The 12,067-nt window shown below is 46.0% G+C and overlaps 1 protein-coding gene across 2 annotated transcripts in view; it reads right to left on the bottom strand.

The window, feature by feature from the left end:
• Nucleotides 1-968: 968 nt before the first annotated feature.
• Nucleotides 969-12,067, bottom strand: part of LOC147120230 (signal transducer and activator of transcription 1-alpha/beta-like) — a 133,971-nt gene continuing 122,872 nt past the window's right edge. For both annotated transcript variants that reach the window (XM_085985853.1, XM_085985851.1), the window contains exon 24: nucleotides 969-1,271. In XM_085985853.1, the coding sequence (XP_085841979.1) occupies nucleotides 1,248-1,271 (24 nt within the window). In that variant the 3' untranslated portion in view covers nucleotides 969-1,247. The remainder of the gene's footprint in view (nucleotides 1,272-12,067) is intronic.

Raw genomic sequence — 12,067 nt, 5'->3', positions numbered from 1 at the left:
AAGGTAGCAGGACAGGTCGATAAAGTAGTTGAAAAGGCATACGGAATGTTTTCCTTTATTAGCCGAGGCATAGAATACAAGAGCAGGAAAGTTATGCTAGAATTGTATAAAACACTGGTTAGGCCACAGCTTGAGTACTGCGTGCAGTTCTGGTCACCACATTACAGGAAGGATCTGATTATATTGGAGAGGGTGCAGAGGAGATTCACGAGGATGTTGCCAGGACTGGAAAACTTTAGCTATGAGGAAAGATTGGATCGGCTGGGGTTGTTTTCCTTGGAACAGAGGAGACCGAGGGGAGATTTAATTGAGATGTATAAAATTATGAAGGGCCTAGATAGTGTGACTAGGAAGGACCTATTTCCCTTAGCAGGGGAGTCAAGAACCAGGGGGCATAGATTTAAAGCAATTGGTAGAAGGATTAGAGGGGAGATGAAAAAAAAAAAAAATTCACCCAGAAAGTTGTGATGGTCTAGAACTCACTGGCCAAAAGGGTGGTAGAGGCAGAGACACTCATCACATTTAAAAAGTACTCGGATGTGCACTTGAAGAGCTGTAACCTACAGGGCTACGGACCTAGTGCTGGAAGGTGGGATTAGGCTGGGTAGCTCTTTTCTGACCGGCATGGACAAGATGGGCCGAATGGCCTCATTGTGTGTCGTAATTTTTCTATGATTTTAAGTAGAGGTAAGGTAGGGGGATTGGCAGTGGGCTCTGCACAGATAACTTTAAACTTGAATATGTAGTTTGGGCTAAAATGCACCCACTATTCGAGCCAGTGGCTCTTGAGCAGTGGAAGCGAGAAGATTGGTGGAGAAAGGGCAAAACGATGTCAATGGGCAGCCAAGGATAGAGTTGTAGAGGAGAGGAGCTCAGTGAGGAGCTGCCAGCCCAAAAGCCATCTTCAAATTTTGAAAACAAGTGTAGTTTGGTAGCTTTACATTAAAAAGGAAAACATTCACACCTAATTAAAAAGCCAAATTTAATGGTTATGGTTAGCATTTCACAGTTCATGCAAATCATACAAAAACGACGCACGTTTTCTAAAAATGTAACTAAAACATTACAAACAGGCAGTAGCTTCTTTATCCTTGAAACATCAATATTAATACCAAAAATGTCACTATTTACAATGCAACAGGATCAGTTTTAGACTCGTGTTGCAAACGGTTTGCAAACACCAAGCCATGTCATAATATCTTGGATGTTATAACTTGTAGATCCACAGGTGTGAAGAGCAGTCTTGGTTAATTTGGATAGGCTGAGCACATCTGTTTATAAAAAAAAAGAAAAAGATGATTAATAGATACTCAAAAAATTGAATTGGGTCACTGATTTTAAAAATCGAAGAACAAAGATTTTCATGCACTAACATTGCTCCATAAAATAAATGCCTTTTAAAAGCATTCTTGCAAGGATTCTCCATATGCCCTTCAACAGTGGGTCTAGACTAGAACAGGTGCATCCATTGGAAAATTATGCAGCAACTTTCCTGGAGTCCAAAGAAATCATTCTGGAGCTTGCAGATTATAATACTTCATCATACATCTTAAAGTCCCAAGACACCACCAGGAGCCAAGAGATTATTTACAAACCTCCTCCAATAGTCACCAGCAGCTGCCCAGTCACTAAGCTACAACAATCCAGCCTGCCTAAACACCTACGCCTTCTGCGGTCCCCAGTGCAGTCCTACATTCCCGACTGAGCACCAATGTTGTGGAAAGTATGCCACTACATACAAGACATACACACCCTGCCAGGCTCACTTCGAAGAAATAACAATAATACTAATGCACAAGGATAAAGGATCCTACCTCATGCACTTCCTACGGGCCAGTTTCTCTGCTCAATAAAACAGCAGCCAAAATCCTGGCCTCCAGCATGGCCATAATGGCGCAGAAATTGGAACCCAGCGGTGAACATGAACTGCCGTGCCAAAACTGATGAACAAGAGGACCACACGAAACCGGTCCCCTCTCGTCATCAAGACATGAACAACATGTAGGGACGCCAGTCGCGTTATACGAGGTAGTTTGCCGGTTGCGAATTGGATGAGTTCAGGGGGAAGGAGATTGGGAAAGAGGTGAGGGGTGGCTGGCTGCAGTTTTAATGTGGAGACAGGAGGAGCATTCCTGCTCCCTCTGACTCCACATTCAGATAAGTTTAAAAAAAAAAAAAAAAAAAAAAAAAAAATTCCTTACCTTTTTGGTGGTAGTTTGCACCTTTAAAGACCACTGGTTTGGCTGCTGTATGTCTGAGAAAACTGACCGCAGCATGCACAGCCCATGCTGTGGTTAGTCGCGATCTAATTTTGGAAAAGGGCCCGAAACAGACGACTACAGGGCGCCCTAACTAATATGGTGTGCAGCACATATCCAGAGCAGAATGAACGCACACGCCATATTGGTCCCTTCAGCACCCGTTTCTCACCTGAAAATCCAATTTCTAGGCCCACAGCTCCAAATTAGTCTACTGAAACCAAATGGATATAGCCACGGTCACCAAGCACTGAACACCACCAGATAGCTACTTAACAATTGCAATAGCACCAGAATCCCTGCCTTGGTGCGCGCTCTCAACACAGAGAAAGCATCTGATCCCTGACAACTCAAGACAATAATATTTGATAAGGCTTCCTCTGGCCCAGTAAATGGCTGTGAATGCATACGGTATGCCTCCAATTCCCCAACGTCAAGGGAAGTCTAGGTTTTCCAAACTTTAGGTGCAACTACTGGGCAACCCAACTCAAGAGGCATTACTGCTTGGAATACATCCTCCTTACTGCATAATTCACAAGTGTATGAAGGCTGAAACCTCCCAGCCTACCTCTCTGTCTAATCTGTCCTTTATACACCTTCCACAGGCTCGAGAGGAAAGGAAGTGCCCCATCGTTGCATTACCAGCATCAACCCAGAAGGAAGCTTGTCCAAAATGAGTTAATCAGCCCTCTCGCCAAAGTGGCACAACAAACTCCCAGGTGCACTAACCACGAGTGGATTTAGAGCCTAACATAAGAAGGGCAACAGACTTGGCTAGCGTTTTCAGAAGGGCATTTCTTTCTGTAATTAATTAACAAATTCCAACCATCTCAGCAGAATACATTCATTCAAGTATTGAGCACTTGCTCCATAAGCCAGCAATGCTTTTCGAACTTCAGCGAGAGCCAAACTCTCTGAAGCTATTCATTCTCTACTCCCAAGTTACGCATAAATCTATCTCTCCTGTACACACAGTCACATTTACAGAACCCACTGAAAGTCTAAATGGAGTTTGGGAGAGAGATAAAGGCCATCACATAGAAAAAATGATGGAAATCTGGGAACAAACCCTCACAAGCACCACTTGCAGCAGAATATGCAAGAGTCAACATCAAGATCAATTGCACCACACTTCAGATAAATGTCATAGATTCTGCTCCACCTGGTTAGATCAGTGTTGGCGAGGAGCTAGCCAGAGTGGTCCACTTATACACACCATCTGGTTCTGCCCCCAAATCAGATGCCACACAGACCATGTCACCTCAGATCTGCTAGACCTGTCCCCAGGAGTTCAAGATTATCCGAGATACAGAAACTAGTGCAACTCTCAGTGCTAGCAGCATGAAGATTTATCCCTCCAGTATAGCAAATCCCTACTCATCCCATCACAAACATATCGATTAGACCCCAGTGGGGTTCACGCCAGTCAGAACTTGCAATGTATGGGCTGTTCCTAGAATGGAGAAAGCATCAAGAATTGTAAACCCTCTTCATGGAAACCTATACGACAGGTCCCGAATCACAAAGCTCACAACACACCCCTACAGAGGGTAGGTTGGGTCAACACCAATGCGAGCACACACCATTAGTTCACAAAGTGACCCAGCCCAGAAATGCCCCTTAAGGGGAGCATAGTCCCAGTGATTCCTCCCCCATCCAGATATGCTGCCTCCCCCCCAGTAAGTGCATTCGATTATTGTACAAAAATGCACAATTCAGACAGCCTCCTGTAAACTCCAGGTCAAGAATATACAGTGGTAACGTGTACAATTTGTAAAAAATGAAAAATTGAGATTTGAAGTTGAAACATTTTTTATACCTGGACAGTTAATTGTTAAATTTGGCAGTTTAATGTTTCAACTTGTAATCTGTTTGTAATGTTTTTCCCTCTCCATATTTTAAAGAAACCAAACGAAGCGGTTGTCAGCTAGCACCAGAAAAGAGGTTTTAGAAGTCACTATGTGACAGGGTTTGACAGGATAGTGCAGCCACAGGGTAATTTAATAGATTTATGTCCGAAAAATTGCCAGAAATAACTCTGGACGACTATCACGGGGCATAACTGTACTAGACAAGGTCAGCACACATAAAACAGGTTATTTACAAATGGTCTAGCCAGGGAAATGACAGAAAACTTCTAAATACATCAAGCAGAGAAGATAGACCGACAAATTCCAGACTGGAAGGAGCGAAGGAAGGCTAAATTGACAAGACTTTTTTTTAATATAAAGTGCATTATTGAAGTATTTTACATAGAATTACGTGGAGTCTACAGTACAGATACAGGCTATTCTTCCCAACTGGTCTATGCTGGTGTTTATGCTTCACACGAGCCTCCTCCCACCCCATTTCATCTCATCCTATCAGCATTTCTGTAATGTATATACCTTTAAGGGGGAACCACTTTTTACAGCTCATGTATACTGCAGTAACCACACCTGTATATAGCACTGAGTAGTAATCTGTACAGTTCAGTTCCAGAGTGAGCCACGTTGAGTAAACACCTGTTGTACCGTTCTCCTGCAGTCTGTGTCTTACTACTGATGGACACAACATTGGCGACGAGGCAAATTCGATCCTACCTGCAACTCTGCATCACCTCCCAGGGATTCGTTCCTGGAGACCACTGGATTGGAGGTCAAGGCCAGAGACACGGGCGTCGACCACGGGCAACCGCCCAGTCATCCAGCAGAGACTCGAGAATTGCGGGGGAGGCTGTTGAGAGCCAGGCTTGGCTTTCCAGTCGCGGTGGTCCAGCGAAACGGGCTGGCAACAGGTAGTGCGCAGACCCTTCCCGGACAGCGGCGGGCTAGAGCCCGACCGAGCGGCACAGCAAAGGGCCGAGCAGCGTCGACGGGAGAGAGAGGGGGCAGAGCGCACAGGGCGCAGCCGGTGTTCAGGGGCCAAGCAGCGTCGAGGAGAGGGAGAGAGACGCGCAGAAACCCGTGAGGCGCCGCCATTGCCACGAGCACCGCCGAGAGCGGCGTTGGCAGCAGCGCACGAAACCTACAGGGCGCCGCCATTGCCACGAGGAACATAAGAACATAAGAAACAGGAGCAGGAGTAGGCCAATCGGCCCCTCGAGCCTGCTCCACCATTCAATAAGATCATGGCTGATCTGATCCTAACCTCAAATCTTCTATCACTCTCCATCCACCCGAACCCATGTGATCTCCCGGGAGAGGCGAAAAAACAGATAAAAGACCCAATGGCCAATTTGGGAGAAAAAAATCTGGGAAATTCCTCTCCGACCCATCTAGGCGATCAAAATTCTTCCAGGAGATCACTCTGTCCCTATACTGCCGAGAGCGGCGTTGGCAGCAGCGGGGGAGGAAGGAAAGTGCAGGAGACGCCATTTTAAACCACACCCAAAATGCCGAAGAGTGGCAGTATCACCGCATTTGACAATGAAGTCGAAGATTGGACTACATATGTCGAACGAATAGAGGTATACTGCAAGGCAAATGAGGTGTCAGATGACAAGAAAGCGCCGGTATTGTTAAATTTAATGGGTGCAAAGACGTATGGCTTACTACGAAATCTAGTAACCCCAGCGAAGCCAGTGGAAGAGAGTTTTGGAGACATAGTGACAATACTACAGGAACATTTAAACCCCACACCGCTGCTGATAGCAGAAAGATTCAAGTTTCACAAACGGAACCAGCATAAGGATGAAAGCAATGCTGAATATTTAACAGAACTGCACAAACTATCGAAACACCACCAGTTTGGAACGGGACTGGCAGATACCTTAAGGGACAAGTTTGTGTGTGGGCTTCAAAGTGAAGGAACCCAGAAACGGCTTTTATCTGAAAAGGACCTTACGCTGGACAAGGCTTTCAGCATTGCGGTATCATATGAAGCAGCAGCACGGGGCGCTGCAGAGATACAACAGAGACCGCAAGAATATGGCACAAACGAAATGTCATACAGAACAGAGAAGTGCTATCGCTGCAGCAGAACAACACACGACCGCAATGATTGCTGGTTCAAAGACAAAGTGTGCAGACAGTGTGGAAAAGTAGGACACATAGCACGAGTCTGCAGGTCGGGAAAGAAAACCAGCAATAAGAAATCTCCAAAAGAAAAGTACATAAGGTGACGGAGAATAGTTCAGACGAACAAAAGAGTGATACCGACTCCGAAAACAGGGAGCTGAGTTGTCTGAAACTACATAATGTGCTCAAAACGGAGGATCACCGAACCATTTGGGTCACTCTCAAGATAGCAGGAGTCCAGGTAAAAATGGAATTAGACACAGGATCAGCTTAAAGAAGGGATTAACACAATTGTAATGAAGGATATTAGCTCTGATGAGGTGGAATCTGTATGGGTAGAATTGAGAAATACCAAGGGGAAAAAAACGTTAGTGGGAGTGGTTTATAGACCTCCAAACAGTAAGGCGGAGGTTGGGGATGGCATTAAGAGAGAAATTAAAGAAGCGTGCAATAAGGGCGCAGCAGTCATCATGGGTGACTTTAATCTACATATAGGTTGGGCCAACCAAATTAGTAACAATACTGTGGAGGAGGAATTCCTGAAGTGTTTACGGAATGGTTTCCTGGACCAATATTTCGAGGAACTAACCAGAGATCAGGCCATCTTAGACTGGGTATTATGTAACGAGAAAGGATCAATTAGCAATCTTGTTGTACGAGGCCCCTTGGGTCGGAGCGATCATAATATGATCAAATTCTTCATTAAGATGGAGAATGAAGTAGTTGACTCGGAGACTAGGGTCCTCAATTTAAATAAAGGAAACTACGATGGTCTGAGGAGCGAGTTGGGTAGGATTGATTGGGAAATGGCACTCAGAGTTGACGGTGGATAGGCAATGGCAAACATTCAAACACCGAATGGATAAACTACAGAATTTGTTCATCCCAGTTTGGCATAAAAATAAAACAAAAAAGGTGACCCAACCGTGGCTAACAAGGGAAATTAGGGATAGCATAAGGTCCAAGGGGAGGGCATATAAATTGGCCAGGAAAAGCAATAATCCTGAGGATTGGGAGCAGTTTAGGATTCAACAAAGGAGGACAAAGGGATTAATTAAGAAAGGGAAAATAGAATGAGAGTAAGCTTGTAGGGAACATAAAAACAGACTGTAAAAGCTTTTATAGATATGTGAAGAGAAAAAGATTGGTGAAGTCAAGCGTAGGTCCCTTGCAGTCAGAATCGGGGGAATTTATAATGGGGAACAAAGAAATGGCAGACCAACTAAATACATATTTTGGTTCTGTCTTCACAAAGGAGGACACAAATAACCTCCCAGAGATGCCGGGGAACATAGGGTCTGATGAAAGGGTGGAACTGAAAGAAATCAGTATTTGTAGGGAAATGGTGTTAGGAAAATTGATGGGACTGAAGGCCGATAACTCCCCAGGGCCTGATAATCTACATCCCAGGGTACTTAAGGAAGTGGCCCTAGAAATAGTAGATGCATTGCTGGTCATCTTCCAGAACTCGATAGACTCTGGAACGGTACCCATGGATTGGCAGGTAGTTAATGTTACCCCACTATTCAAAAAAGGTGGTAGAGAAAAGGCGGGGAATTATAGACCGGTAAGCTTGACATCGGTAGTGGGGAAAATGCTAGAGTCCATTATAAAAGATGTAATAGCAGAGCACTTGGAAAGCAGTGACTGGGTCGGACAAAGTCAACATGGATTTACAAAAGGTAAATCATGCTTGACTAATCTACTGGAATTTTTTGAGGATGTAACTGGTAAAATAGATAAGGGAGAACCAGTGGATGTGGTGTATTTGGACTTTCAGAAGGCTTTCGATAAGGTCCTGCCTAAGAGATTAGCGTGCAAAATTAGGGCACATGGGATTGGGGGCAAGGTACTGACTTGGATAGAGAACTGGTTGGCGGACAGAAAGCAAAAAGAGTTGGAATAAACGGGTCATTTTCCGAGTGGCAGGCAGTGACTAGTGGGGTACCGCAAGGATCGGTCCTAGGACCCCAGCTGTTCACAATATATATTAATGATCTGGACGAGGGAATTGGATGTAATATCTCCAAATTTGCAGACGACACAAAGCTGGGTGGGAGGGTATGCTGTGAGGAGGATGTCGTGAAACTACAGCACGATTTGGACAGGTTGGGTGATTGGGCAGAAACATGGCAAATGCACTATAATGTGGATAAATGTGAGGTTATCCACTTTGGTGGCAAAAACAGGAAGGCAGATTATTATTTGAATGGCAATAGATTGGGAGAAGGGGAAGTGCAAAGAGACCTGGGTGTTCTTGTACACCAGTCGCTGAAGGTAAGCATGCAGGTGCAGCAGGCGGTTAAGGCGGCAAATGGTATGTTGTTGGCCTTCGTAGCAAGAGGGTTCGAGTACAAGAACAAGGATGTCTTGCTGCAGTTGTACAGGGCCTTGGTGAGACCGCACCTTGAGTATTGTGTGCAGTTTTGGTCGCCTTACTTGAGGAAGAACGTTCTTGCCATGGAAGGAGTGCAGCGAAGATTCACCAGGCTGATACCTGGGATGGCAGGAATGACGTATGAGGAGAGATTGTGTCGATTGGGCTTATACTCACTGGAGTTTAGAAGATTGAGAGGGGATCTCATCGAAACCTATAAAATTCTGTCAGGCCTGGACAGACTAGATGCAGGAAGGATGTTTCTGATGGCCGGGGAGTCCAGAACCAGGGGTCATAGTCTAAGGATAAGGGGTAAGCCATTTAGGACTGAAATGAGGAGGAATTTCTTCACCCAGAGAGTGGTGAACCTGTGGAATTCTCTGCCACAGAGGGCAGTGGAGGCCAGTTCAGTAAATATATTCAAGAAAGAGTTGGATATATTTCTTAAGGCTAAAGGGATCAAGGGATATGGGGAGAAGGCAGGGACAGGGTACTGAATTTGGATGATCAGCCATGATCTCATTGAATAGCGTAGCAGGCTCGAAGGGCCGAATGGCCTACTCCTGCTCCTATCTTCTATGTTTCTATGTCTATGTTTCTAACAGTCATAAACCGACGGGACTACGAGCGGCTATTCTCACACATACCCTTGAGAAACACAAAAATTATTTTGAAGACGTACACGGGGCAAAAAGTCTACCCCAAAGGAAAAATAAGGGTGACCGTTATATATAACGGTAAGGAAACACCAAAACTAGACCTGTATGTATTGCAAGATGGAGGACCACCATTACTGGGACGTGAATGGATCCGGAAAATACAGCTGGATTGGCATTCCATACAAGCACTGACTGTGGCTGCCAAAAAGGATGACGACGTCACACCTGGGCGACTGTCAAAGATCCTAACCGACGCGCAAGAAGTGTTCCAGCAAGGACTCGGAACACTAAAAGGCATGACAGCAACAATTAAAATCGAAGAAAACGCAAGCCCAACATTTTTAAAGGCCAGACCTTATGCGATCCGCCCAGCCGTCGAAGCAGAGCTGGAGAGTTTGGAACGTTCAGGAGTACTGTCAAAGGTAGACTGGAGCGAGTGGGCTACACCCATCGTCCCGGTGATGAAAAAGTCGTTGAGCAGCACGCCTGGGGGAACCAAGGAAGGTTCGCATCTGTGGGGACTTTAAGGTAACAGTGAACCCAGTCCGTCACACCGTACAATATCCACTTCCGCGGATTGAAGATATTTTCGCCTCGCTATCTGGAGGGAAACGCTTCACTAAGATTGATCTGGCCCAGGCGTATCTGCAAATGGAGGTAGAAGAAGCATCAAAAAAATACCTCACAATCAACACCCATAAAGGTCTCTACCAATACAACCGGCTGGTATTCGGGGTAGCATCAGCTCCGGCTATTTGGCAAAGGACAATGGAACAAGTCCTGCAAGGGATCCCAGGGACCCAGTGTTATTTAGATGACATCCTGGTCACGGGCGAAAATGACAGTGATCACCTCGCCAACCTGGAGCAGGTGCTCACTAGATTGAAGGAAAATGGGCTCCGAGCTAACCGCCCCAAATGCGAGTTTTAAAAAAAACAGATCTTGTATTGTGGCCACGTTAATCGATAAAGAGGGGTTACATAAGTCCCCAGAAAAGATTGAGGCAGTAGTCAAGGCTCCAGCACCGGAAAACGTGTCACAACTGAGGTTGTTCCTCGGGCTGGTAAACTACTACCATAAGTTCTTGCCAAATTTGTCTACAATACTACACCCACTGAACACCCTACTGCAAACTGGGGTGCCATGGAAGTGGAGTGACGAATGTAAACGAGCTTTCCAGAAGAGCAAAACACTAATCACATCGAAAGAGGTATTGGCCCATTTCAACCCAGCACTACTAATTCGGTTGGCATGTGATGCGTCACCCTACGGCATTGGAGCGGTGCTGTCGCACAGATTCTCGGACGGCTCAGAGAGGCCAATAGCCTTTGCGTCTCGGTCACTAACCTCAGCCGAGCGTAACTACGCCCAGATTGACAGGGAGGCCCTCAGCCTAGTGTGGGGAGTGAAAAAGTTCAATCACTATCTGCACGGGCAGAAATTCACCTTGCTGATTGACCACCAGCCTCTTGTCTCCATTTTTAAACCGAAGAAGGGTGTTCCGGTGATGACTGCGCAACGACTACAAAGATGGTCACTCTTTCTAGGGGTGCACCACTATGAAATTGAATATAAGGGCACGAAACAGCATGGAAATGCTGATGGGCTATCACGCCTGCCACTGCCTACTGCGGAGGAAGCACCAGCAGTGGATCCTGTCGAAATATTTCATTCGAATATAGTTGAATACCTACCGGTAACCAACGCTCGTATAGAACAGGAGACCCGAAATGACCCGACACCGTCTCGGGTATATGATTTGATGGTGAAGGGGTGGCCAGCACATGGCGACTCACTGTTGCCAGCATTCTCGACAAGAAGAGAACAGCTGTCAGTGTGCCGGGGGACCTTGATGTGTGGATCCCGAGTGGTAATTCCACCCAAGTTAAGGGATAGAGTGCTCAATGAGCTTCATGAGGGTCATCTGGGAGGGGTAAAAATGAAAAGCCTTGCCAGGGCTTATGTGTGGTGGCCGGGAATGAATAAACAAATCGAGGACCTGACCAAGAGCTGCTCAGGATGCCAGAAAGTCCAAAATGCACCACCACATGCCACTCTACACCCATGGGAGTGGCCCTCATCTCCATGGCAACGGGTGCATATTGATTTTGCTGGTCCATTCATGGACTCAATGTTTTTAATAGCCGTGGATGCGCACTCGAAATGGCCTGAGGTCATCAAAATGTCCTCCACCACCATGGAGAAAACTATTGCAGTCCTACGGACCATTTTTGCCAGGAATGGCTTGCCAGAACAGATTTGCTCCGATAACGGACCACAGTTTGTGTCCGAAGAGTTCCGGAGGTTTCTGAAGAAGAATGGGGTAAGGCATTACACATCCGCCCCGTATCATCCAGCCACAAATGGATTGGCTGAGAGGTTCGTACAAACCTTTAAGAAGGCAACTAAAGGCTATGTACAATGACAACATTCCGCTGCAGCATAAGGTGGACAATTTCCTGTTCGCCTACCGGAATGCGACACATGCAGTCACCAACCAGGCCCCGGCCATGATGTTCTTTAACCGAAGGTTAAGATCTCGCCTGGATTTGCTCAGACTAAACGTACGAAGAGATGTTGAGAGTAAGCAATTCCAGCACATCCATGAGAAGCCAACAAGGAGCTTCAATGTAGGGCAACCAGTCTTGGCCCGCGACTACCGAACAGAAAAATGGCAGCCAGGAACGACATGCACACGGCAGGGCCCACTAATGTACACAGTGGACATTGGGGAGAACATCGTGAGACGCCATGCTGACCAGATCCTAGAGTCAC

This window comes from Somniosus microcephalus, chromosome 4, assembly GCF_052327205.1.
Source record: "Somniosus microcephalus isolate GS21.2 chromosome 4, FLI_Smic_1.0, whole genome shotgun sequence".
NCBI classification, from domain to species: Eukaryota; Metazoa; Chordata; class Chondrichthyes; order Squaliformes; family Somniosidae; genus Somniosus; species Somniosus microcephalus.
The sequence above is the reverse complement of the archived record's forward strand: the minus strand, read 5'-3'. Positions and strand labels throughout refer to the sequence as shown.